At 52.1% G+C, this 27,297-nt stretch overlaps 9 protein-coding genes across 9 annotated transcripts; 5 read left to right on the plus strand and 4 right to left on the minus strand.

Annotated features, from left to right (window-relative positions):
- Positions 1 to 226: 226 nt before the first annotated feature.
- J4E84_010250 (uncharacterized protein) lies at positions 227 to 1,495 on the plus strand (the record flags this gene model as incomplete). Its single annotated transcript, XM_049392806.1, has 1 exon — positions 227 to 1,495. The coding sequence occupies one exon, from the start codon at positions 227 to 229 to the stop codon at positions 1,493 to 1,495; it is 1,269 nt and encodes a 422-aa protein (XP_049239498.1).
- A 299-nt stretch (positions 1,496 to 1,794) lies between these two features.
- J4E84_010251 (uncharacterized protein) lies at positions 1,795 to 2,649 on the minus strand (the record flags this gene model as incomplete). The annotated part of the gene is made up of 1 exon (XM_049392807.1): positions 1,795 to 2,649. One exon carries the CDS (start codon positions 2,647 to 2,649, stop codon positions 1,795 to 1,797), a length of 855 nt encoding a protein of 284 aa, XP_049239499.1.
- Positions 2,650 to 3,066: 417 nt separating this feature from the next.
- J4E84_010252 (uncharacterized protein) lies at positions 3,067 to 3,669 on the minus strand (the record flags this gene model as incomplete). The annotated part of the gene is made up of 1 exon (XM_049392808.1): positions 3,067 to 3,669. One exon carries the CDS (start codon positions 3,667 to 3,669, stop codon positions 3,067 to 3,069), a length of 603 nt encoding a protein of 200 aa, XP_049239500.1.
- A 4,273-nt stretch (positions 3,670 to 7,942) lies between these two features.
- Positions 7,943 to 8,965, plus strand: J4E84_010253 (uncharacterized protein; the record flags this gene model as incomplete). The annotated part of the gene is made up of 1 exon (XM_049392809.1): positions 7,943 to 8,965. The coding sequence occupies one exon, from the start codon at positions 7,943 to 7,945 to the stop codon at positions 8,963 to 8,965; it is 1,023 nt and encodes a 340-aa protein (XP_049239501.1).
- An 8,272-nt stretch (positions 8,966 to 17,237) lies between these two features.
- Positions 17,238 to 18,275, minus strand: J4E84_010254 (uncharacterized protein; the record flags this gene model as incomplete). The annotated part of the gene is made up of 4 exons (XM_049392810.1): positions 17,238 to 17,951; positions 18,013 to 18,132; positions 18,183 to 18,212; positions 18,267 to 18,275. The coding sequence occupies 4 exons, from the start codon at positions 18,273 to 18,275 to the stop codon at positions 17,238 to 17,240; spliced, it is 873 nt and encodes a 290-aa protein (XP_049239502.1).
- A 713-nt stretch (positions 18,276 to 18,988) lies between these two features.
- On the plus strand, positions 18,989 to 20,345 carry J4E84_010255 (uncharacterized protein; the record flags this gene model as incomplete). Its single annotated transcript, XM_049392811.1, has 2 exons — positions 18,989 to 19,580; positions 19,657 to 20,345. 2 exons carry the CDS (start codon positions 18,989 to 18,991, stop codon positions 20,343 to 20,345), a joined length of 1,281 nt encoding a protein of 426 aa, XP_049239503.1.
- Positions 20,346 to 20,915: 570 nt separating this feature from the next.
- On the plus strand, positions 20,916 to 22,042 carry J4E84_010256 (uncharacterized protein; the record flags this gene model as incomplete). Its single annotated transcript, XM_049392812.1, has 4 exons — positions 20,916 to 21,274; positions 21,322 to 21,729; positions 21,783 to 21,860; positions 21,913 to 22,042. The coding sequence occupies 4 exons, from the start codon at positions 20,916 to 20,918 to the stop codon at positions 22,040 to 22,042; spliced, it is 975 nt and encodes a 324-aa protein (XP_049239504.1).
- A 1,290-nt stretch (positions 22,043 to 23,332) lies between these two features.
- J4E84_010257 (uncharacterized protein) lies at positions 23,333 to 24,135 on the minus strand (the record flags this gene model as incomplete). Its single annotated transcript, XM_049392813.1, has 2 exons — positions 23,333 to 24,106; positions 24,127 to 24,135. 2 exons carry the CDS (start codon positions 24,133 to 24,135, stop codon positions 23,333 to 23,335), a joined length of 783 nt encoding a protein of 260 aa, XP_049239505.1.
- Positions 24,136 to 25,852: 1,717 nt separating this feature from the next.
- On the plus strand, positions 25,853 to 26,915 carry J4E84_010258 (uncharacterized protein; the record flags this gene model as incomplete). The annotated part of the gene is made up of 2 exons (XM_049392814.1): positions 25,853 to 26,038; positions 26,103 to 26,915. The coding sequence occupies 2 exons, from the start codon at positions 25,853 to 25,855 to the stop codon at positions 26,913 to 26,915; spliced, it is 999 nt and encodes a 332-aa protein (XP_049239506.1).
- Positions 26,916 to 27,297: the final 382 nt, after the last annotated feature.

Here is a 27,297-nt window from a genome sequence, read left to right on the forward strand (position 1 = left end):
GAGCATGACGCGAGGCATATCCATGAGAGGTCGGTGTTGCACACAGTCCTGTCATGTCATTCTCCTCGTGGTTCTTTCGTGCACACACCTGAGGAGCGACGTCGCACACATATGTCCGCATCCTGCAATGCTTATCCAGTGCTATATAAACAGGCTCGCTCCAGCCCAGCTAAGTTTCGCAGTCTCCTCATTGAACTGCAACGTTCACCTCCTCTGAGCGACCCTCATGGCTACTCACCATTGCCGTGGAACTTGCAAGAACGGAACACCATGCGGTAACCATGCAACGCGGGTTGCTGGCATGGAAGATATCGGCTCGTCAAAGGCGATGGACACAACCCCAAACCGTTGCGCAAAGCATGTCGACCAAAAGAACGACTACAGGACCCCGACCAAAAAGCCATCACCAACAAGTGTCAAGAAGCCCATCGCAGCATCAACCTCATCGAGCTTCATGCCGTCTTCCTCTGGCAAAAAGAAGAAGGCGACAATCGAGCAGAAGAGACGCAAACCATCGACAAGTACCTCCATCATCAGCGACACCAGCAGCGACGATGAACTAGCCTTCGAAGCCGTGGATACGCCAAAACCCAAGGGAATCATGAAGCGTTCTACACCAAAGCCAGAGAAGGATACCATCAAGCCCAACGAATCTGTCATGACTAGACGCCTCGCCTCCAAGCGCCCCGTAGTGCTTGATTCTGGAGATGAAGACGAGGTCACACCTCAGCCTTCGTCGCGCAAACGAGTCCAGTTCCCAAGTCCAACCCCATCCCGGTATGGCACCGTCTCCCACCGGCTCAAAGCTGTTGTCGATGACACTGCTCATACCGCTAAACCGAACGCAATCCGAGAAGCCCTTGCTACCACGCCTTCAAAGGTTGCGAAGCCCACCACCGTCGCATCTTCCTCAACCAAAGGCAAGAAGCCGACAAACCAAGCCATCAGCAACGCACTCCAGAAATCTTTCCCTCCGCCTTCGAATGATGGCAAGAAGGGTAGCCCACCAGCTGCTCCATCCTCCCGACCTCCAACTCCTACGACAAAACCCGGTAAGCAGTCCGCCGCCAAGAAACCAGCCAGCAAGACTGTGAGCCGAGTACGGAGCCCGGAGATGGGAGAATCTTCGTCGCATCCGATCCCATCAACCGAAAGAACCAGCATCTCGCCTCCAACCCGTCCACGTACCGCCGCCACCCCTACCCGAAAGTCACCCCGTACGCGCTACATTCAGCCCGAACTCCGGGTTCTCGATGGAGCACCAGTTCCTCTTCTTCCCAATGACCCTACTCTCGCTGCGCAAATGGAAAGTGTGCGTCGATCCGGTCTTCAGAACGCCGAGGATATACGTGAGTTGCTGCTCCGAGTTGAGGTATTGGAGAAGGCGCTGGAGATGGTGGCTGGAGTGGACAAGCCGAAGCATCAGAAGCGTGAGCAGATACAGAAGGAGAAAGGTAAAGAGAAGAACATTGAGGATGAATTCATCTTCACTTGATGTCGCCATGGTGGTGGAAGAGACGGGAATGGGGAGGTCAGAGTGAGAAGATGCGGTTGCTGGTGTGAAGTGGAATAGAGCGTCTGGGATAGGTTGGGAAATGATGTATTGCTCGAAGGATGGAGGCGATCTTGGGTATATGAATTGGATAGCGCAGTAGATAGGATGAAAGATCAAAAGTTGGACTTGACGTCAATCTTGTATACCAACGTACTCTCGCGGAGCATTAGCGATGGACCACAGCAGCATACTCATACATACCATATTTTAAAGAAGATCCATCCGTCTTTCGCTCAGCCTCATAGCTCATTGCCATTGCCGGCCCCTCCATCTCCTTCAACTTTCTCATCTTGGTGATCTGCCATGTCCTCGACCTCTCTATTCACCAGCCCTATTCTCGCATCCATCCCACGACCCCACCGCCCGACCCAGCGTCCAAAATCTTCAGCCACCTCACTAACAATCTGGCCTGGGGTCGGGTCCTTAGGTGCAGGGTTGCCTAAGCCAACGACATCGTTTATCCAGGCATTGAGGTTGGTGAAAGAGCGGTCAACAGGGCCCAAGGCACGTTCGGCGCGAGCGGTCCAGTTCTCTTGGTCTAGCGCGATGACGGCGTCTTGCTGCTGGCGTGACGGTGATGGCGGTGATGATTTTGGTGGAGACGGTGATGGCGGCGGTGATTTTGGTGGAGACGGTGATGGTGGTTTGGGGATTGCACCCGTAGGCGGGTCGTTGTAGTGCTGACGTTTGGTGGTGCGGTCTTCCAATCCTGCTTGTGGTTGCTTGCGCTTTTTGCCATGACTTGGGTGCGGGGATGACGTTGGAGCAGCGTCTTGCTCCGTGTCGTCATTGCTTACTTCTCCGTCTTCAGCTGAGTATGTTGCCGCCCCCACTTCGTCCTCGCTCTTATGATCCGACCCGGCATCTTCATTCGCATCGAGGAATTCATCGTCATTATCGTCCGGATCCTCCTCCTCCTCCTCCTCTTCCGCTCCAATCAACCCACTCGCCCCTACCTGGGCTTTTCGCTCATCGTGAGCGACCAAAAGAATCGCTCGATCGACCTTCTTGGAGGGCATTGGTGTAGGCTTCAGGTTGCGCCTGTTGATCTCTCGTCGTAAGTTGTCGGACGTCCATGCCATGTACGCTTCCATGTTCGCAGACGCGGGGATTATCCAATATCGGGAAACGTCGAAGTGTAAGTGGGAAGGCATCGAGCTTTGTTATATGTCGAGCTTGCGCTTGCTCAAGCGGGTTTGCTGTCCTTTGTTTAGGTCACGTCGAGGACCCTGTCACATGCTGGAAACATGAATGAGTCGAAGACCGTGGTGCTGGATGACTGCTACATGTGTCCGAAAATGATGAGATATATCGGACAACAACTTCCATTGTGTGTCATGTTTGAGATACGTACAGTAATGCTCGACGACATGAGACAGATATTGCCCACGGCAAGTCACATGTCGCCATACACCCATCCTTCGACATTCGACAAGCAAGAACCGAGGACACGCTAGTCCCGGAGATTTGAAAGGGTCTCAAGTCGGTAGCATGGGCACGTGTATCAGGCCTCATGGCAGAACGTCGTTGCCAGTATCGATATGGGGCTTCATGTCGGCAGACCCAATGCTGACGCCTTGACGAACCTGCTTGCCGACCTTCCATATCCATTGCTTCTTGTCCTCTGCATCCATATCTTTGGTGTGCGCCGGAAGTGTGTTGGTCCATGCCTGGGGGTTGACCGCTGCCAAGTAATGATCTAGATCGTGCTTCGACATGCTGAGTACGTCTTGCTCTCCCTTCAGAGCTTCAAATAACTGTTTCATCCAAGTTATCTGAGGCTTCTCTTTGTAGTAGTCGGTAGCGTCACATGATGCTGCAAAGATCTCGTGGCACACTTCCGACGGCAGTGCTTTTGTCCAAGCTTCGTACGCTTCGAAGATTGCGTTGCCAAGTGAATCGTTGAGAGGGCGAATACCGGAAGCGAGACTAGAGGCGACATTATCGTGATAGATCCGTGCAGCGTACCGGACGGTCTTGTGGAGATGATCCAACACGACCTGATCTTGGTGGGTGTTATGTACGTCAGGTGATAGGAATGTGGACATGTTGTGGTTCTTCCAGATCTTCCATGAGCGGTATGGGCGGCAAATCCTGGAGCAAGTATCAGACATAGCAGCAGCGGTTGTAGTCTGGAGGCGATGAAACTGTGCGGTGTGGTGGAGAGTCAGGTCGTGTAGTGACAAAGCGCGGGAGTTGATAAGCCCAAGACGCCTGTCGATAGCTTTGGCACCAAAGGCTGGACCATCTGAGCGCAGCTCAATGGACAGTCGGACTGTCAGAGGCGGGATGTGGCTGCTCCGTATATTGAGCATTGTGAAACTCGCAGGATCGGTGCATTCATCGCTAGGGAGAGATACGTCGGGGCATGCGATGAGAGGGCAAGTACAAGACGGCTTGCCTATTGACCAGATGGGCTGTGCAAGGACCGCAAGGACCACGCCCAAGAGGCAGATGAGCAAGACGAGGACCCTGCTGCACCATCCGGTCGAGCGACGTCGCGAAAAGTTTGGCGTCTTGCCCCTGACCCTGTGTATCTATTAGCCCCCATTCCCGAGTCGTAGTCGTCTCTATTTACGTGTGACTCTCGCGTGGGCGTAGACCTGTGTCCATGATCGATGTTTCGTGCGACGCGTTGGCTGTACTTGATTGGCGCGGCTGCACTTGTTCGGGCAGTCGAGATCGAGGAAGGTCGAAACGTGATGGAACAAAGGGAAGGACGAAGATTAAAGAGCTTTGGGTTTTGGGGTGTCGGCATAAAGCTTTTCTTTGTGTAACGTTCCGAGGTTTGTTTGCTCTCTCAACCCCACGCGAACTTTGGCAACCATCGACCGTTGTTACATTGGCGTGAGGAGCGAGCTTCTGAACTTGTCGAGTCGGAAGACATTTATCGAGCGATCTTTTGAGATGGCGCATCGAACGTCGAGTAGAGCCTGGGTGACAGTTGTCACGCGAGATGAGGCTGGCAAGGTGATGAGCGAAACGCGACGATTCATGAGGCTCAGCAACGGTGCGTCTGGCTCCATACCCCCGTCTAATTTCGGATCAAACGAGTACTGACTTCTCCGTTCCAGTGGAGCGCTTCTGCTTGGACAGCATCGTACACCGCGCAAATGCTCCAGCTGCTCGGCCATCCTCCAAATCCCGCCGCCGCACGAGAAGCGAGCCAAGCTTACCCTCTCGAGATATTCACGAAGCCACACGCAGTGTATCGGGCGCGAGGCCTTCGGAGGAGCGGCGCAGACATAAGCTGGGAAGGCGGATAAAAAATGTGGTCAAACGCCACGGGCGGAAGGTGGCAGCAGCAGCAGCTGTGGTCGGCGGCGTCGGCTGCATCGGCTGCATCGGCTGGGGTCTTTACTCCTGCTTGACTGCTGCACAGCCCGCGATAGCACCCATCGCAAAGAACGCCTACACTCTGCTGAGCATGCCGGAGCCTCTTGACGACCGATGGGTTCCTCCGCTGGTGCAGGTACGTAAGTACTGGCGAGAAGCAAACCGCTCGTGGAACGAGCGGATGTGGCAGGCACGCGGACTGCCGGACGCAGAGACAGGCCTGCGGGTATGGGAGCTCATGCGAGAGGCTTTCGAGCGCTTCGAGTCGTATTGGGAGGACCCCAAATCAAGAAGGGAAAAATATGGGCAGGCAGGCGGTACGCTGCACTCTGTCCTTGCGCGAGACCCGACATATAAAAAAGCAAGAGCGCTGTTGGCGGATACCTGTGTCGGAAAGAGGACTCTGCTGCAGGCGTTGACCAACGACGCCTCCAGAGCCTGGAGCGCTGCCTTGGGAAAGACAGCGGGGTCACAAGACACTACTCTTGCGGCACTGCAGGAGGCATGCCCCTGGACCTTGCGAATGTACCTGCAGCCGTATGCTCCGTCGCGCATCCCGCCTGCCTGCGTAGACCGATACTATGGCAAGATTTCGAACATCAAAGGGATGGACAAGACTCCACCAGGGATTCCGTTACGATTTCTCCGCGCGCTGGGCCGGCAATATGACTACCCTTGGTGGATATTGCCTGATTATTACTGGCTGATCAATTGGTGGGGGAGAATGTTCCCGGAACCGAGATGGTGGGCAGACGAGAAGGTCGAAGCCTTGGGCGAGTTTGGCAAGGGCTGGGTTGTGCATACCGACATTCAGCCCTGGGCAACTTTCGGCCGAGAAGAGAACCTAGGTCAAACAAGGATGCGGTTGTAGAGGGGTGGCTGAGGCTGAGGTCGCGGCTGGTTCGTACAAACTGACGAGATCGAGTCCGTATGCCAGTCCGCATAGAGACTCGATAGCTTGGCGCTCACGTGCGGTCGGATCTCGGCTCACCGAAGCTCCGACGTTGCCGCCGCAAGGTAGGCGCGCACCTTCATGTGAAATACGGTAATACCTCAGATAAGCCTTTTGCACTCGCAATGTCGTCGCATCCGAAGCATGCTGCTCTTTGTCGTGCACCTATTTTTGGTGCCAGCCCTGATAACATCGTTTCTTGCCCGCACGTCTCCGAAGAGGCCCATCGACCCGCTGATACGTGACAACAACTAACGTGCGAACTCACCCACCATCTGCGAACGGACAGGGCTTCGTTCAGTTTCTGATCGAAGACGCGACGCCGGCTAATACAAGCACTCGAGCGGGCTCGCGACCCGTCCATCGACTCAGAAGCCATAATGACACTACCCATGCACCCGACAGTCATCCCACGCCAACCGACGTGCTATCGCGAGTATGATACCGGCCACAAGCTGTCTCGGCAAGCAGTACTCTGCCGCAGTCTGAAGGAGCCCTCCAAAAGCAACTGCAGACGTTCAACGCGCGCAATGACGGCATCGCGCGTCTCAAGACTTACGATGCCTGTTGACGCGTGTCACCACGCGGCCTGATCATGTTCATGGTCAAGACATACACCCAGTTTGTCACTACGATGATTAGGCTGAGCTTGACGACCCCGGTTGATAGGTGGAGAGCGATCAGACTGTGTCTTCTGCATGCCGTGGAAAGCGTTCTGGATCAGATGGCTTGCCCAGACAACACTCGAGCGCTGCATGCCGCTGTGTCGGTCTCATGGCATGGTATGTCGTCTCGTTCTCTCTAGGCGCATTCTTCATTAACATCGTCTCAGCATCCACTCCATTCTCACTTGCTCGTACCGCCTCCGAGGTCGCGCATCGTCCCCCGTGCACACGCTCATCGACAGCTACCTCTCGAACGATCTATCATCCGCAAAACCCCGCCCGCAGGCGACCTCGAAGAGACCCCGCTCCACACCAGCCAACCGTGAAGGCCGCGGAGGATACAAGCTGCATATGGGTGGAGGTGGGGTATAAACAGGGAAGCTCGGTGGGCACTGGATTGCCTTGTGCCGCAGAAACTCTCCCGCCACACCAAAATGGGGGTTGCTTTGTTTGGGCTCCCGGGCGAAACTCAATTTCTTAGAGGACAACGCCTGAATCGGCTGGCGGGCGTGCGTCGTCACCACCTGCGCATCCTCACCCAGGCAGGATTCGTAGTCCGCGCGCAAGCGAGCTGCAGAACAGCGGCGCTTGACCAACAAGCCTAGTTACTCGCACTTTTGGAGAGGGTGCCAGTGCTACCGCGACAGAGCCTGCCGCGTGACTGTGCCCTGGCGTGCCGTGCCGTGCCGGCGTCTGCGGAAGGCGCCACGCTGGACGATCCCCGCTTGGTTGGCGGCCCACGCCCCAGCCTCATTGTGCAAGAAACCTTAATTCCACAACCCCAGCAACAAAATCGTCGCTCCTACAGCTGACCCACTAATCATTGGCGACCTGGAGGCTGCGCACTGCCGCATGAAGAGAGGACAATCTAGCTTGAGCTAGCTTCGGCGCCATTCCGGCTTCAACTCGCGACTTCCAAGGTCACATTGGGTAGCTCACTCCACGAACCCTGCGCGTCTACAACTGTGCCGTAGCCTTACCTTCATGAGAGGGTTCACAAATGACTCTTGCGACTTAACACGTCAGCACTACTAAGTAGACATTCGTGCTAGCTGTTCTACCTGTGCTCAATGCAGGCCGCTGGCTACCAGATGCCCACGTACTCTGCATACTTTCCTCACATCTACTTGATGTTCATTGTTCTGGTATAGCCTACCAAGAGCATGGAAACGACCCACTAACACGCCTCTTTCAAGGTTTGTGAGAGGCCGCTGGCTGTGTCGATAGACGTGTGGAGCCTTCTTTGCCACAACCCACTTCTTCATCACAACCCTTTGATTGGCTATAACCCTGCTAGACCTAGCTCTACATGAGTGGACGACAGTACGAAAATCGACGTGGACTACACTTCTGCCTGCCTTCTTCATCGCTTGTCCTTTCCAATTCTCTACTGCATCTGTTCGGCGAATTCATTCATGCTACAGCCCTCCTAGCATGGAAACCTTCCGCGATGCACTGCTAAGCCCGTTTCCCAAGGGCCCATCGGACATCACAAAGTTAGACGACAGCACCCATGACCGGCAGAACGTCCGTGAATGCATCGCCCGCGGGGAGATCGAGCAGCTTCGCCTCGGAGCCTTTACCAACCGAACCTGGATCATCAGCGACCGGTATTGTGCTGTGGGCGACGGAGTCGATTCTCTTGAAGGCTACCTACATTCTATATGGCACATCTACTATCAGCTTGGTCGGCTGGCGTCTCACGAAAGCGCGGACCAAGACCGCCTGGTCCTGGATATCGTCCGCATCCAGGGACTTGGCCCCCTGACTAGGCCTGTGTCAGGAAACTACGGCATCGATATCGCACGAACAGTGCAAGGCACGCTGTGGAATGACTTGCCCTTCCTGGCCACGGACATGACGGATTTCTGGGTCACCAATTGCGCGCTCATGTCCGGTGTTCATCGCCTCAACTTGGCCTCCTTCTTGGCCAAGCTGGCGTCAACCCGCGTGGCCAACCACAAGATCTGTCAGATCGCTCTCGTCCTGTTTCGATCCACATTTGAGGAGACACGAGCCCTTTGCAGCCCAGAGACGCCAGACGAGGAAGATCTATCTCGCGACATCCGCAGCCTTACTGTTGCGGATTTGCTGCCAGCTGCTTGCGCATGGATCAAGGAGGCCAACTCCTGCCTCATACAGCTATCGGACGCTTTCTGGAACGACTGCCCAAGCACGCTTAGCAAGGGTGGTCAAAATTTTGTTGAATCTGAGCTAGGAATGCGTTCGCCAATTGGATTTACGCCGTGGCGATGGATGTACTGGCTGAAGCGTCTGCATGAGATTCGGGACGAGGCACACGCCGCCCACGAAGAGCGCCTGGAAGAGCACGCTACTGATGCCATCGAGCGCATGATCAATAACGTCAAAGAACGCAACGCCGGCATCCTGCGAGCATATCAGAGCGGTGGGCCTGAGCTGCATCAGAATCCACATCTACTGTGCTTAGTTGCCTAACCCCGTGAACAATAACGCCAGACTGGGTTGGCACTCCAGCCTGTGTCGTAATGTAATGCAGGATATTCCTAAAGTGTGTTTGAACCCCAGGCTAATTTTGCCTTTACTATCTTCATCAACCGCTAGAAATCTACTCCATTGATGACAACCTCACCGCTTGCACGATCTCAGACCAGGAACTTCTAACGTCGACATCAAGGATCAGGACCAACGTTTTTGCGTTCCTTAGAGAAGATACCCAGGAGCCGAAAACGAGCGTAGTGCCAGCGGCGCGACTCTAGGACAACTGAAGATATTGCGAGTGCTAAAGCCAAGGGTGGTTCATACCACAGCCCTGCGCCTGCAACGCCTTGCCTTCGACATCTAGATTGGGGTGTCTGGGTGAGTCGCTGCATTCAACATGCAGCAACAATGTAACTTCTTCCGTGTAGGCCGAAAGTGAGTGTCGACTGAGAAGCAACGTAGTGTTGATGTACATCGCAAATGTGATCACACAATCTCGCTCAATGTGTAATTCCGTCTGACCACTTCACAACGCACTTCCCGTATTCTAAACGCTATAAAGCGTAGTACTTTTTTGCTTCCTTCCATCAGCAAGTCGACATTCCCTATCCACGCATACAACAACAATATCAACAATAACAACAACAACTCGATGGATTCAGAAAATCGTTCCAAACCTCCACCTAGCAAATCTGACACCATGCCCAATAGACCTTACAATGGGCTCGCGGTTAATGGGCGCGCGACTGCTGACGAAAAGGAATTAGTAAAACTCCTGCTCGCGACTCGCGATAGGCGCAACCACCAGTACCTTTACTGTGCTTCAGAAATCCGGAAATTTGACAAAGAGATTGCAGGAGAGAGGGCTAAGTTAGTCTCACTCCAAGAGCACATGAAGTCTAGAGTGGATGCTTTAGATAACGAACCCCTAGGCCTTCTGGATATCAGCAAAGACCTTACGGTATACTCAGATATATCCCACCACATCGAAGATTTGCAGAAGATGCGTTCTGAATACGTTTATGAGATTCAGAAGTTCCAGGAGCTTGACGAGACCATCAAAGGCATAGTCGCTAACATGCCAACATACCGTGGACCATCTTTAAAGAACGATAACGATAATCTGTCGGAATCACGCCCCAGCGAACCAACAGGCGCAGAAAGCCCACCACCAGGAATGTCAATGCCAGATTTCTCATGCACCTGCGACGCATGCGATATTAACCAATTTGAGCGTTCCCTCGAGCGTGCCCAACTTTACCATGATCAATTGAGGAGGAGCCGGTCCAAATAGCGTCTCAGCGAATCTACAGGCGCAGGATGTCACCCACTAGGAATGCATATGCAAGACTCGTCATACAAGTGCGCCGCATGCAAATTCGAATCGAACAAAACCCACCTTCACAGATCGCGCCGCTCAGCACTATTGCTACCTAGTTATGGTAGGAGTCTCACCGATGGAGGGGTCAGGAAGCGCAACTCCGGGCATCACACCGGTGTTACCCATGGAATTGGCTGTTCTGAGCTCTAGCACAGACCAAATTGTATCCACACACTCACACTTAGATAGCAGGTCCGAAGGGACTATATGAATTTGATACCCGATATTTCTTTTTTAATCTCTGCCATGAGTATCGCGTTGACCATGTTGCGTGGCGCTGGTACTGATGCAATGTGACAAGATAGGACCGCGATTGCTCGCCTCTCGATGTGAGCATTGTGTAGACTCGCCGTTGCGCTATTTATCGACGATAACACGTGCCTTTTGTTCGTGGATACATGCTAATTTGTGACTGCCCTTTATGATATATATTATGTAGTTGATCGAATATTAGGTAATAACTGATGCGGGGGTGCGCAAGGAAAGCGTATGTTACTATGTTTACAGACTATATTACCTTCAACGCTTTGGTGTTTGCGAAGCTATGTGGCCCATATCGCAGTAGATTCGCCCACATCGAGCCCATCGGAGAAGCCGTCACGTCACTCAGTATCAGGCTCTCATACGGATTGACGGGCTACAATAGGAAAAGTAACTACCTCTGGTTGCTGTTGGCTTCCCGTGCTTCACAACTGCTGATATTGATGACTTCATGCCCTTGGACTAAACACCACCTGGATTTCTAAACGTGTTTGTGGAAGCACTACATTGATGTTTCCTCGTCTCCAACTCAAATCCGGGGCGCCAGCAGCGGCACCGCTATCGGCGAACTGCCCCATTTATGGGACAAAAGCAAGTACTGTCTACAATGTGCGACGACGAAAGTGCAAGTCAGGATACGAGTCGGCAGTCCAAGGATCTGCCCTGGTATACGTTTGAGTGAGGATGCTTTCTGACCGTAGTATGTAGAACGAGACACACGTTGATTTATGAAAGAGCGAGGAAGTCTTCGTCCGAAAGTGTATCGTCGTGAAATTCATCGAATTCCTCGTGGTGTCCCCCTGGGAGGGGTGACACGAAACCGGTGGATGTTGGTATCTCATCGCAGTGAACGGCATCGAGCGAGCATAACTGCTCAGTCATCGCCGGGGCTACGGACGGGGCGCCGACTACTATTTGACTGTCAGGGACGGGGTGTTCGTGATAGTCGATAAACTACTCACCCCTTGGATCTTCGACGAACGAGAATGTTGCGTATTGCTTTTCATGGGTACCGACGTAATCCCATTCATAGTAGCTAGTGGGTCTACTAACGGTGTAAGCTATGATATTTCCACCAAAAAATGTTGATACTTACTGTTCCAATGTCGGAGTCTTCCCTATACCTTGTGTAGCTTTACTCATACAATACTCCACGAATGACGGTGTACAGAGTACTTTCACTTTTCCGTCCAGAGACTTCGAAGTGCAGGTGGTTGCCAGGTCTGGGGTGCAGAGAACTTGAACGAAGGACGATGGAGTGCAGGGGACTTGCACTTCTGACCCGTTGCGACTGATGTCGGCTCTCGATGGGATGACTTTCGAGGATTGCTTGACCTCCACGACCAGGCGGCTGAAGCTCTCGAGATCTATTTTCTTGTCGCGAAAGGCCGTATCCATGAGCTGCCCTTTTGTCGCGTTAGCCTGGTATGAAAATGGCGATTGAAAAAGCATACCTATGCTCACGCTTTGTGACCAATCGAATGCGTAGTGTCGACCGGGACTGTTGGTTTGTATGCTTGAGATCGAAAGAGTGAAGCTTTCAGAATATACACAGTAGGCGTCATTGCTATGTACGGTTTCGCGCTTGATTTCTCGCATCTCCAGAAGTAGTGATTTTTTACTACCCAATGCGGCAGGCATGGCCCAGAGTGGTTTGCGTATTGCAGTGCGTATGTGTGAAGTGACGTCAGTGCAGCTTATATGATAAGCCCGTGCTGGGAAAACACCGCTCGTGCAGTATCTCTGGTGTTGACAGAGTAATGTAGAAGCGGTTGTCAAATATCTGCAGAGCCCCTTAGCGCCAAGCGCAGTTTCAATCTTTCACTGCTGTAGGTTATCACCAAACCTTTAGCAGATGCATCAAGCCCCGGATTCAAGGACATGTGCAGTACGTATGCCAAACCCACCAGCGGGTGGATCACTCATGTTGCAACCGACTGGAAGCTTAGAGCGAATACTTGTCAAGGATCTAGAGAACAGCCAACGCGCCTGTGTCGCAGCATCAAAGATATGGACTAGAAGGAGAATACGAGACGAAACGAGCCAGCCCCGTGACCGAAGTTCAAGAGTGTCGATTATAATTCGTCTCAACGTGCGGAACGGGGTCGAAACAAGGACAGACTGCTTCACCGAAGCCAATGACGAATGAACGCCAGTGGCTATCATCGAAGCTATTATGGTGTCCACAACGCAATTTCAAACAGTCTACAGAGCTCCGCAGCAGCATGTGTAGCACCAGGCTTCCGACACGAGGAAGTGAAATGCGGCCAGGGCTGGGAATGGGGTAATCCATGGATTTCGTTAATACATTCGTCGGCTAGTAGGAGTGAGTCCAGTCACTTCATCGGGTTGTACGAGCATAACAGATCTGCTGATACGGTCAGCCACTGTAGCATAGCCTTAACTGTGATCCGTGGAGGCCTGTGATATGTGACTTACTGGCCAGCAACTATGTACATGACTTACCAATGTCACAGCGCGGGTACCATATCGATCACCGGGGGTAGATGTGTATAGTGTCCGCAGTACAGGTAAACCTCCTCATTCAGAGGACGGCTGACAGCCAAGCGAAAGATGAGCTATCCTGGAACCTACCAAATGGTCGAGCAACCAGTAACATTAGTGTTTAGTTTAGAAGGTCTAATCGTCGCCGCCGAGGAGCGTTCGCTCATCTTATGAATCCCGAGGGCGAGTAGACTGGCCGACACGGAATTTATGTTCGCGATATCCAGAAGGGGCGCACGAACGTCAGCGACTGAATCGCGGCAGCGCTCGAGATCCAAAAATGGGATCTCTCACTGACCGTTGCAGTGCATCTGTGAAATGAGTGCAGATGATGCACGATGGAGAGGGTCGCTAGAGAAGACGAGACGGAAGTGGTGTTGCCGTGGTCAGATCCGCACAGGCAATAGGGAGATGCCAAGCCCGCGATGGCCCCGGCGGTCCCGACGTCATCCCCGGAGATTCGACCTTGAGATGCTCACCACAACTTCTCCAACCACATCACTGGAACCGCGCTCATCGGACTCTGGTCTGTGTTCTTGCATTTTCCTATTATCACTGTCATCAATGCATACCTTAGCACAGTTGTTTGCGCGCATCACGATCTGATAGGGCTGAACCAGCTCAAGGCGGCGGGTACCCTGCTCTTGCGCGCCCATTGCAATCGAGCGAACCGTCATCTGCGCGCACAACAGTTTGCGCAAGAGATAGCGCTGCGCTGAATTCGGCGGTACCGGAGCTAGACTCATAATTATCCCAGATATCAGAATGACAGCACCAGCGAGGACTTCGACCGTGGCTGTAGTAGAATTTACTGCAGGCTACATGTGATGAGACATGGCTCCTCGAGCTTACCGCCAGGTCTTCACATATTCAGCACTCGAACCCGCTATGCCAGAGCGACAAAAGCGCATTTGGCCCACCACAGGCTGCGTTGGACAACTGCACAACGCCCTGCCGACAAAGGGGAGTCGCCATACGAACGAGCGCTGACTTCCAGACCCCTAGGCTCTTCGCTAGAATCTCAATCTCCTGCGAAACCCGGGCCTCTCATTGAGCATCGACGTCAACCGGCCGGACCACCTCAAGCCCACGCCCCGCATCTACTTTCCGAAACGCGAACGAGTGCATGAGCCGTCCTGAAGCGCAGCTCGCATTTGTCGCTGCGTCTAGGCAGCCCAACTGAAGAGATTACACCACACCAAGAAAGCTGACACGGTCGTACTCCAACAGCATGAAACGTGCTTTGCCGGAGCGCGGACATGGGATGCGCAACGCCTCTGGAAAGGCCTGACACAAGGAGATGGCACCTTGCTTGGCTGGTAAGTTACCCTGCCGTCTCTCTTCGAAGTCATATACTGATTATGCGGTCTGGCGCAGCTCTCAGCTCTCCTTATTCTCTCTCTTTCGCATGGAACGCTATCGAAGGCGATGCGACCGCTAGCCACGAACACCGCTATATCTTCACCCCCTACGAATAATCAGGCTCGTCTTCGTGATGATGCAAAGCTAGACGGGTAGCGATATCGATTGCGACGCTCGAATGTGACGGGTACAAGGTCAAACATCAGAGGATTCTTGGAGGACTCGCGGCTGTAGTTGCGACTTGGGCAAGCCCTGATACGTGGGCTGTAGGCTGTTGCATGGAGCCGGCTATCGCTCGGAGGTTGAATGCAGATTGGAATACCCTTCCGCTTCTGGCACTCACGCCGACGTACGACCACCGCTTCTCTAAACGTGAACGAGATCCTCCGGTATCGGGGCACATTGCGCTACACTCCGGTCGGCCACAGGCTCCTGGAAATTATCTACAACGCGACCTCGGGCTCATCACGTACCCGTAGACGGAAGGTCAGGAAGTGGCGAGACTCGGCACGCACGAGGTAGTTTGAGCAGGCCTTCTTACTCTACTTTGTCGTCTTTATGGCTCTGCAGCAAGTATTGCGCTTTCGTTATGAACGACAACTTACTGAACATAAATACAACATTAGGTTCTCTATTAATTAGCAGCTCTATGCCTGCTGCGCGATAGCTGTTAACCATGTTTACGTTTAGTCTAAATCTACCGAACAATATTACACTATAGGAAGTGTAGCTATTCGAACATTGATTAGCAATTGTTACGGCGTCTACTTTATATTAATGAGCCACCTATCCGAAACTCTAATGCAGCTTGACGACTCCCGCGGAACTCTCGACTTATTCCTGCAATTCTGTTATCGACCAAGCTCTTATTCACTGGAATGATCGTGTAGCTAGACATGCGCAAACTTTACTTGATATACCAAACGCGACTAGCCTCTACTTATTTTCTTTAAATCGAATGTCTGCTCGTACTTGGTTTTGTTCGTTAAAGCATGACGAGTTTGGATGGAGAAGCTGAGTAGACACATTACGAGGACTTGTTAGACACCTTATGCTGTGATTACGTACGGCCAAAAGTTAGTTCTGGATGTTGTACTCTTGTGCATCCTTTCTAGCATCGGTCACACCGCAAATGGCTTAGCGGCCAACATACTATCGGTGGCGTAGAACTTTAGTCTAGGATGAACCTACACATTTTAATATGCTTATAGCTTGCTGCATGCTGTTACTTTTGTGTGATGGAGCGACTGTATTTCTATAGCTCTAAATCTATATTACGATTCGGTCGTCTTTATCTTGCATGAGTGGGGACTATTGCACAACTTTTACAAGACATGGTGTAGGTATGTTCCTCATTTTAGTGCGCTCGATCATACATTAATATACTCCGAAACGAGATGACACAGCTTCTGCCCGGATAAGATTGCCTGAAAGTCAGCCATGATTGTTGCTGGAAGTCGGCACAGGATTCACATGATAGCGCGATAAGCGATAAGCGGTGCCAATCGCGCGACGTCACTTACTCCTTGCTCACCACCTGTGCAGTCTCGTCCGATGCATCATAAAGCCGTTATCGCAACAATTCGCAACATTGGCTCTCTGCGAAAGCTTCAACTCGTCGCGATTGTCCCAACAGGTGCATTACCCAGGCCGAAGCCGGTATGAAACGGTCGTCGTTCTGTGCAGCCGTGCCGGCACCCTCGTGGGCATCATCGACATGACCACCACCAGTGTAAGAACGTACAAGATACCTCCAATGCACCATCACTGACCACAAGTAGGACATCAACTTGATAACCGATGTCAAAATCACTGTCCTCTCACTTTATATCTCCGCGTCGATATTCTCCAAGACGAACCACACGCCAGCCACCGTAATCCACGACACGAACACCAAGCCCGACATTCCATGGCGCACGCTCGCACGCGCAATCGGGACGAGCCAGACTACATACTACGCCGGCTGAGGATGAGGAGGAGAAGCCAGTGGAGCTTTCAAGGGATGCGGAGCCGCAGGATTGGCCCGGAGTGCTGAGAAGTCTGGAACGCTGGACCACATCGCGCCTTGGTGGAACGCCGTCGTAGGCTGGATATGGATGATGTTGCGTGGTCTATATGCATCATAACGGACGCGCATCTTCAGTCTCCCCTGCATGGCGCCTGTTCGAGTAGCCATCGGATATCTAGTGATATCCCATTCCGACGGCACGAGGCAGGTCACTGTCTGAATCTCCCACTTCGCCATGCTGACAACGACAGGGTTACGCTCTTCTAGATCGCGACGCAGCTGAGCTCGATTAGCTACCAATACTGCGCCCATGTCATAACCACCCACGCCTCAATGGATGCCCGACGGACGAGACGACGCAAATTCCAACGTACACAGCGTCACTATACACACGAGAAGGGGCGGAGTGTGACTGCGGTATAGCTATGTGCTGTACCATAAGAATATGGCTGGACTTCACGCGGAGTGAGAAAGTCTTTTCACGATGAGCTGTTCAGGTCGGACCGTGGCTCCAGATCAGCGCAAGAGGGCGGTAGTCTCTTGCAAGATAACCGGGACGCAACACTCATCGTCATGGCGCATTCGTATTAAGTTTCGGCGTGGTTATGCCATCGCGCAATGGTACATTAAACACTATTTCTGAGTCGCCCCGACCATCCAATCGACTCCAAGTGAACGCACACTCAACTTGTCTTATGCAAAGCTTCAAAGATAGAGCCGACGCCCCTGCTCCGGCAATCCTTTCATCCCCTTTACGCATACAACTTGATCCCCTCCAGGTTCACGTCCACTACCCGATCGGCGCACAACGAGTCGAACAATTTCTCCCTCATATATTTGAGGACCTGCTTTGCTTCCAGAGGAGAGAACTGCTTTTCGACTGAAAGGTTGTTGTTGATGACTCTGAGGACTTTGTCGAACGGTATCTGTCGCGCCTTCGGTTTCGTAATCGCGAACAACGTGTACAGACCCGTGCGAAAAGCCCTGTAGCGCCCTGGTTTGACCAAGCACTTTCTCCGCGGAGACTTATACCCATCGATGGGGGAAGAAGGCTCCGTGTCCGAGGCTTGCTCGTCATCTTCGCTGGTAATCTCCACGGGGCTACTGCCGCGCGAAGAGCCGGAAGGCACGTCTTCGTTCATCTCGGCGCCTTCGGGTGTAGACGTGGGAAGAGACGGAACTTCGGTCTCGCGATTTTGGTCGATCATGGAGAGTGGCGTAAACGCTCTTACGAGACTCTGTTGACTCTTTGCGTCGTTGTTGACCGAAACCGAGCTCTTTTGATGTAGGGCGATCCCGATGTCATCATCGCCATCGTCGTCGATGCAGATGGGCGCGCCTTGCGTACCTTCACCAAGATTATCGAGAGTTACTCGCGACTTCAGAGAGGTCGGCTCGATACGAAGCTGGCCATTAGTCCGGAAGCCAGCGGTCTTCTTTCCCTTCGGCACCACGGACGGCGCTGCCTACATTTACATCAGCTCCATGCTACCGGTAATGCTCATGTCCTTGACACATGGTACTCACTTTCTTAGGCAGTGGACGATTCTTCGTCTGACCGTTACGACTGCGTGGCGCACCAGGTGTGCTCTTCTCCTTACTCGCCCTTGCAGAACCAGCCGCAGCTTTCGCGTTTGGCAACAAGGACTTTGTCGTCGATCAGAACATACTTGAAGCTGATGAAGCTGTCTGCATACCGGTTTTCGGATTCTGAACCCGTACTTGCTCTACATAACCTGTTAGCATTGAGTGGACTAATGGCGAACGAGGGGTCAACGTACCAGCGCCATGCTGACTGATGGGTTATATCAAGCGACGATACTCCTGATTCTAATCGCAAGAGAAAGGACAACGAAAGAATTTGCTGGAACGCCATTTTATTGTGGAAGTGAACGCGCCAAGCAGAGATACCCCTGCTGTCGCCCCGGGTGGAAAGGCCGCAGGAAAAGTGAACGTGGGTCGGACTCGCAGGGCGAAAGGGAGAGCGCAAGGTGAAGAGGGATATTTAGATGACCTGATGCGACGGGCCTTTGATACTGTCAATACCGCCCGACATATGAACTGCACGCTCGCATGCACCGATTGATCGTAAGACAGCCGAGCTTCGTAGCATGAGACTGGACGCCGAAGGAGATGAAAATCTGGGGATCGCGACAAGTCATATTGAGAGGGTGTACGTAGTCTTGTTGGTCCAACACACTGTTAACGCGGAAGTGATAGTGTTTGTCGCCAACCCCAAGTTTAACGTTCAAGCTCTCTGTTTTACGTATGATGGTCACGTTCGATTCGAAGGGAGAAAGCACGCACGGACAATGATGAAAGAACTCGTGAGCGTAAGAGCGGGAATAGGCAGACACCGGGGCGAGTGGGTCTTGAGTGTGACCTAGGAGGCAATCGCTGGCCGCTCGCTCTCACCCAACACAATTTGTTTCCCACGTCGCGATACTCCTCCAAATACACTTATTACCGTGCTGAAGCTTTCCAACTCTCCGTACCTATAGGGATGGCCTCCGATATGCTTTCTTCGACGTCAAACCTGACACTGTGGGAAACTATCAGTGCCCGTCTTCCAGCCCTCAATACAGCAAATAAGGTCTCCGAAGGCACAACAACGACCGCACTGCGCTATAACCACATAGGTCGTTTAGAGAAATGGGACATCAAGCCCGAACTGGCAAGATTCAAGAAAGCCATAACGCCCGTGTTCGATGCATACTCCGCGGGCCCGAACAAAAAACGCCACTCTGCACAGCCAGAATCGCTTAAAGTTGCTGCTGAAATCGATCTGGACGGACGAGTAAAGGATAATCTTGTGGCACCTGTTCATGAAACCTTACATGAGCTCCAAAATCAAGAACATGGTATGGCCACGCCATTGCTACCGACCAACTTCCAATACTCGAGCGCAAAAGGCTATCATAAGGATCTACGCCCCAAAGGCCACGAACCGGATCTTGTTATCGAGGTTGCCGATCTCAAAGGCAACAAGAGAGTGCGCATTGTTGGCGAGTTCAAATCATGCACCGCTTGCGATATCGAAAGCATGATCAAGGAGCCTTGGTCACACAATGCCAAATCGTTTTGCAACCTCCTGGGTAAGCTATGGGAATCCAAAATGATCTAAATTGTACTAACGTTTAATTGAAGGACAGCCATCTAGAGACATGCGAGCGTTCGACGTCAAGTACGGTTTTGTATCCACATACAACCAAACAGTGTTTCTCAAGATTGAACGGTCGGTCGTCGACCCAAGTCAAATGGCTCTGTTCTATTCAGAAATATTCTATGATACAGATTCTACCCTGACCACGTCGACGATTGGAAAGAACGACACGCAAACCTTCGGCACATCCTTCGGTTTCCTTTATTTGCTACACCTAGTCGCGGGCGAGGACGAGGAAACCTGGAAACTCAATCGAGATGATATTCCAGACCCCAATGAGTGGTTCTTCGAACGAAGCATAGAGAAAAGTTTCCCCAAGGCCGTCATCGCTGGACACCGGAGTACACGCGGTTCAAGTATAACGCCATGGGCTCGAGCTTCGTTTCTGCGCCAAGACCTGTTACCAAAACAAAAAAGGTGTAAACCGGCAGCCAGGAAGTTGAAGCGCTCCGGTGTTAAGGACGAACAAGACGGTGAAGCAAGAACGAAGAAGTCTCATCAAAAGGTCATCCCCACAGTACCCACTTCTAATAGCCTGAACGTCTCAAGAGGCCTTCGGTCTGTCAGTGCCGTCAGGTCTAACGAGAATTCCGGGGACTTGAGCGCTCCTGTCGGAACACCGCCTTTGGGCACACTGCCACTGCGTGGACGCCAGCAGCCCGAAAGAAATGCAAAGCGGAACCCGAACTATTATTAATCTTCGATGGGCTGGAAGTGTGAAGCGTAGCGAAGACGAGGGTGAGGATAACAATGCAGAGGAGAAGGAAAACGACTGGGAAGACGACAAGAGTATGTAAAAAGGCTGGCCATGGATTTATGATACGAAAGGGGAGGACATCTGCTGGAAACCATCGTGTGTGATGGACCACCGTGGGTGAGACGTCGAGTTGGTGTTGAACTTTTGTAGCTTCTGGGAGGATCACATTGAATGGCCTTGAACTCTGCTATTTTCAAGGTTGTCTAGGCTTCATGACACACATATTACAGGAGGACGGATCGTCGCAGGCCTTGTGTGCATTCACATAAACATGTGATATTGAGGTTTCCGTGTGTTAGCCTCTTGTGGCGTCGATCCGCATCTTTGTATCTTGGCTCCAAGGAGTGAACGGGGTGGACTAGCCTAAGAGTTAGTGTGCGCTAGCCCGCACATGGCTGGCTCGTGTGACCGACCCCACCTGGGCAGTGTTTGGTATCGATCAACGCCAATGCCCACGCTCTCGCACAACTACACGCGGTGCGCCTCAACTCGTTCCAATATTGCTGCAAGATGTCTTCTATATCCACCGATCATGATGCAAGCTCGCGCGACAGCATTTCGTCTGCTGAAGATCGCGATGCGAGTTCACGCGACAGCGTCTCGTCCGCTGAAGATTCCGAGGACTGGGTTGACATTCCCGCAAAGCCCCACAAGCCGTCTAGGCTGTCCTTGTCGTTGCGCAACAATCCCTTCGTCAATAGGATCTTCCGCCTTGCCGATAGAACGCGATGGAAGATCTTGAAACCACTATCGCTACTCGAGTTCCAGGAGGACTTTAGCCCTTGCGAAGCGCGCCAGGTCTACACATGTGTTTGCCTCGATGAGCCATGGAAAGGCGTTGGCGAGTGCATAGTCAAGATCAAGTTTCAGTAAGTCTTCTATACTCGTCGCTTAGATTTCGAATTAACAGTGGCAGGATCAGCGCCAATCAAATGGCAATACAGGAGTATGAGGCACTGGTCGACGATGATCTGGAATATCTACAATCGCATCCCAACGCCGACCGCAAGATGCTTAAAATCCACGAACATCATCTTGAAGTTTCCACCAAGCCCATAACCACGCACTGCAATGGCGCAACCGCAAATGAGATGGAAGCCCTCATTACCTTAGGGGCAAATGGGTGTCGGCATGCGCCTTGTCTCATAGGTGTAGCGGTGGACCCTTTACGGCGTGGCCTGCATCGAAAGGCCATTGCAGGAGGCTATTGTGTCTTTCTGCTCATGACCAGGCTGCCCGGAAAACCTTTGGGCCTGGACTCTTTCTGCAAAGCACCGCGCGATGAGCGCGATCTGATCCGCGAGGCTTTCAGGGAAGCATGGCTGTGAGTGTCATATTCCTTGATATCTCAGGTATTTTACTAACTTCGTGATGCAGCGCCGTGGTGAAGATTGGAGTCGTTCCTATGGACCGTGCTCTGCGCAACATCATGTGGGATAAGGACGAGTCCAGGTGGTACGTAACGCTTTTACCGGTAATTGCCTGATATCTAACATTTGCACCTTAGTTACATCATCGACTTTGAAGACATCGATAAAGTTCACACCAGCGAATACGACTCCTTGAGTCTTTCAGACAGAGAGCTTGCGCTATGGATACCAAGCGAGGAGAAGGTCGCGGAATACTTAGCGGTTTAGTAGGACTTGGAAAGAGACGCGATCATGCTTTCACCGATCGCATTGGTGGACTACCATAACATCGTGTCTCTTGGCTAGGAGTCGGGCGTTTTGTAGGAGGTTCGGTAGCGATAGATACCCCCATCCAGCGCTGTATCAATGCAGATATTGTCAAGATGAACTACTCGATCAAGCATGCGTTGGTGATGATAGGACGACAATCTCCGTGAACTACCTAGGTATGCTAGAAAATTTGTACTCCTTCAGTCTCAAGAGCGGACGACGATCTATTTTGACAAGACCTTGTTGAAGCGAAGACATTGACTGAACATGCGTTTATGGTAGGATGATGATGTGTTGAGAGTTCGCCGCGGAAGTCTTCCTTTTCGGGTGCTAGCGCGGCCGAGAAAGCCCCGAGCCCCAGCCTCATTGAACGTCGCGTCACCCCCTCGCCTTCTCCTTCGCAACTCCTACCATTTCCTTGGCTAAGAAGCTTCGCCCTCAGCGACTCCTCGGGAGTCACCGATAGACACGGCAACATCTTTGATGGGCCGAAGTCAATCATCATTTGTCGGCCAGGCATCAGTCGTCGATGACCTTCGTAGCTTCAACACGTCACTGCGGAACCCGACTTTGCCTGCAGAGCCATCGCCACAGACTTAAGATGTTCACAACTTCCTCCGAGGTGGCTGTACAGCGATGACACTTCGTGCGTGGTACTGTCATCTCCACACCGCCAGCTACCCATGACGTTCCTATTCGAAATCAGCTATGCAAAGTGCGACTATGATATGGGACTAAGGCGAACGCAACGAACTTTGGAGAGTATGCATCATGAGATGAGACGTGGTAGCAGTCAACGGCATATACATATCCAGGTATATTCCTCGTCTCGACTCCTCGATTGTCACATTCTATCTTCCTTGTCCTCCCGCCTGCTTATCGCGCAATAGCACAATGACTTATGATGATGAGCACATGCATTCACTTAACACAGCACTAGATGTCGCCAGAATATGCGTCGCATTTTGCTCCATACACACATCTAAATATACGCAGATAAATACTCACTAAGACAATGTATACATTAACTTGCAAAAGAAGAAGCACGCATTGAGGCCAACCTTGAGAAAAGACGAGAGGAGCGACACCAAAACCACATACAAACGACGTTGAACAAGAAGCCACAAAAGAAGCATCCACCAGTGCACCATACCCGACGATGAGCGAGAAACCATACCTTCTCCTACCGACTCCGACGTCCTCCCTTCTCCGTACAGCCAGAGCCCGTCTTTCATGGCAGCAGCATGTTTACGACCCCTCGCGCCTTCGGTCAAACTCGTCAACGCAATGCATAATTGCAGCGACACCCAGCTCGGCGCACGAGAAGATCGCCCTTTCCTTCTTCCAAAGGCGCTCGTCCATCCTTTTCGTCTTTCCAACCTCATGCGAGATGTGGAAATTATGGAAGTACCCGCATATCTGACAAGGCAAGCGGGCCTTGATGTTATTGTCGAAGGCGATACCAGGACTAAGGGATGGAGGAGCCTTTTCGTAGGGTGACTCGGTACCCTGCGGAATGTCATGGTCCTTGAACTTGTTGATGAGGTCTTGTTTGGCGCGCTGCATAGCAGGTAGGTGAGCGAACGACTTTGCGAGGCCATCCCGGCGTTCTTTCAACAGTGCTTGTTGGCCTTTGTGATTCCATCCCATGAACGTGGAGCGGACGGTGACCCAGTGCAGTCCTCGCTCAGACTGGCGGCTCTTGGATGGAAAGATGACGTAAGAGCACAGAGGAAGGACTCTCTTCTTCAAGCCAAGATCATGCACCGTAGTCTTCATCTGTTCAACTGGATTCAGTGTTAGCCAGCTTTCTCGCATGGATGCTTCGGTGAACTTACGAAATACCCTCAATTCCTCCGGTGTCGTAGGGTAGCTACGAGCCTCAGCTTGTACAACCTGGGCAACAAGTTCGAGTGCGATTTCTGGAGGCGATGCTCGCACCTCATGTCCATCGGCGTCGCCGGGTGGGTTAGTCTGCTCGGGTAGCAGGTTTTGCAGCGATTTGATTACACTATCCAGTGACTTCAGTGTCTTTTGCATACTCGGCACATGCGTCTTGAACCTTTCGTTAGCTCTGAGACAGAAAAACCTCTGATGGAGTAGTCTTTCCGTCTGCCATCGAAGAGTACTAGCCATATCTTCAATGTATGGATACCAGCGGCTCTGGTGGCTGGAATTGGCACCGTATTTGATTCCATCTTTGTCTGGATCTTGGAACGCTGGCGATAAGTCCAGATAACCCTTCCGTGCGGCGAGTGTCTCAATTGCCCTTCCAACAGAAAGCAGTGTGTTTGCATCTTGCATGAACTTGTTCGCACTGTCATGCGGATCGGCCAGAATTGATTCGAAGTTGACTGCCGCTGTCCAAGATGGTAAGTCGTCCACATTCCCGACACCCAGGTGTGTGTCGCACTTCACGCAGTCTATGATGCCATCTCCAGTCCCACCCCATCGCCGGAACCGTCCCAGGTGTTTTGAAGTAATGCGTGTACAGCTCGGACACACTCCTCTTCCAGTAGGATGTACGTAAGGCACAATGGCAGGAGGGAGCAGTGACGTGGGAGACGGCTTAGGGGAGAAAGCAGCTTTGAGCAACGATGAGAGGGTGCATTTTGATCTGGTAGCAGGCAAAGAGCCACGCGGTCGATATGGTAGCAGGGTGGGTGGGCAGTATTGATGATGGAACGATACAGAACCCAGCTTTCGCATAAAGGCCATGTTGCTAAGGAAATATTGTGCTACTCCAGTTGTGCAATTGAACTGATTATATGTAATATGTACCTTTTCTTGAACTACATACTGGGTCCCGCTTGCTACACCTGCCATTGGCTCTTTGATGAGCTCTGGCGAGAAGCAACTTGCGCTGTCGATTTGCGACGTTGGAACTGCGTCGAATCGACATGCTTGCTACGCGTCTTGTCTGGAAGCATTCCTTGTGCTAGTGCTACACGTGCCTGCGCTCAGCGTGATTGCCCTTGTTAGATCTGAAAGCAATCTTTGGGCCACGATTGGCTTTTCTTGAGTTTGACATGTTGACACACTCGCGTCGATGAAAGGTATCTTTGTTCCTGGTTTGTTTGGTACCGCTTTGTTCAGCATGTTTGTGAGGTTACTATTGCGAGATCATGTTTGCACTGGAGCTTTCTTTGCCTAGTTCTAAACATTTCTGCATTCATTCAAAAACATATGCAGACTGGTGTCGACATTGCTCAGTTGTTGTGGAGAAACCCGCAGGTTGTCGCGGCGTTTGTCACCGTCTTGTCACTAGGAGAGAGTGCGCAATCATCTAAGTTGTGTGCTGTAGACTCCACAGTCTGGTGAATTTGCTTCCACAATCGTTCGCCGCTTTGACGTAGTCGCACAGGAACCATGTTTGGTGTTGCAACCGCTGTGCATAGCACAATGAATTCCTCCGCTCCGAAGCCTAGGCAGATCAGTTTGTTCAAAATGGTCTACCAGTTGATCAACATCCGTGCGGAATGGCTTCACTACCGAGATTTGAACAATAACATCGCGACGTTGATGATTCGGGCGTGACCTTTACTATCACAGTCAACGCGCTAGATCCTTCGCTAGTCTCACCCCTAGCCTATCAAAACCCCTCTTACTCTGGGCACCTGCCCGCCTCCACTAGTGCCCGCGTACCTCACCTACCTAGGTATTAAACCTCAGCTCATTCCACCAATCTTTGCGCTCATGGCATCCTTCCGTCTTCTTCGACGTGCAGCACCTTTCTCACTCCCCGCCCGCCTTCTCAACCATCATCGAATGTCGACGAACAAGAAGGCACGTCCACACCTACCTACGCTAGGTTTCGGTAGGATGGCTGATATGAACAAGAACGCACATCACGTTGGAGCCCAAGAATATGCGGCTTTCTCGAGGTGGCGAGCTAGCACCGAGAAGCGCGCACTCCCCTTCAAGCAACAGGTTTGCGAGTTCTTCAAGGTCGATGTAAGAACTACGGTGTATGCGCTGCTTTAAAGAAATTTACTGACTTCATGTGCCCTCAACTCAGGTGGAGGATAAACAGAAGTTTGGCGACATCTTGGATGAATACATGAAGAGACGAGATGCATACGCGGAACTACCGGTGCCTCAATTGGGCGAAGAGACCGATCTGGACAAAGTGCTTCGCATGAACTTCAACCGAGAGTCGACAGTCACTCATATGCGGGATGTTGAAATGCAGCTGTCCAGCCGACAAACCTACGGTATGGGCCACCACAAGAACGTTGAGCTTTATCTAGAGATCCTTCCAGCCGAGCTCACCGCTCACTACGCTCCTTCAGCTATCAGCGAGATTAATCATTACTCCAACGCGGTCTCCACCCCGTTCATATACGCCAAAAATCATCTGGGAAAGCCACACGGCAGTGACGATGTCGCCCGACCAACACAGTCTGGAGGATCGTCTGGACCCTTAAATCAGACGCGTCCGTTGTGGTTCGAAGCTAACCCGAATGCAACCGGGAACGCGGAATCCCCAAACCTGTACAAATCGAAGTTGGTACACATCGGGATCATCAACGCCGAGGAGCACACCAAGGACCGCGGCATCAACACGCAACAAACACCATACGCCGCCGTAGGACAAGTTGAAGACGACGGTCATATCAGTGGCATCTACGCCATTCCTCTGGATCTGAAGGACGACGAAGAAGAGCACGACATGTCGCCGTCGAGGTGGTACGATCTAAATGACCTTTGGAAGCCAGACAGGGTTGGTGTCTACTATCTCGGCAAGACGCTTGAAGAGTGCAGGAATAACGACTGGAAGTTGGTGTCTGACGGCCCGGTCGAAGTCATCCACATACCGGTGGATGAGTAGTGAGTGGACTATCGGGCCTTTGTTGCATGGAGCGCGAAGGAGACATGCTAACCTCCATCAGAAGTGTGGCGATGGTGTCGAGGATGTCGTCTTATGGGTCTGGTGTTGCGTGGCCTTGGGTTCTGTCGTGAGGTGATGTCGGAGTCTGGCGAGGTCAAAAGGCTTGATGTTTTTGTGTTCTCCTCACACGACCCATCACTACTAGACACCACCCCCAGCTGGCTGTATCTGCCGCGATCAGCGTTGTGGAGTTGATGATGGCGGTTTCAAGCGGTAGCGAGAAGTGATGACTTCGATGCGCGCGATGATTTTAGCGATACAAGAATAGACTCCAGTAATGAACAGCTCACCCAATCTTGTCCGCCGTGCGTTGGTCCTGAGT

Source organism: Alternaria hordeiaustralica (genome assembly GCF_023758085.1).
Source record: "Alternaria hordeiaustralica strain BMP 2776 chromosome Unknown scaffold_38, whole genome shotgun sequence".
NCBI lineage: Eukaryota > Fungi > Ascomycota > Dothideomycetes > Pleosporales > Pleosporaceae > Alternaria > Alternaria hordeiaustralica.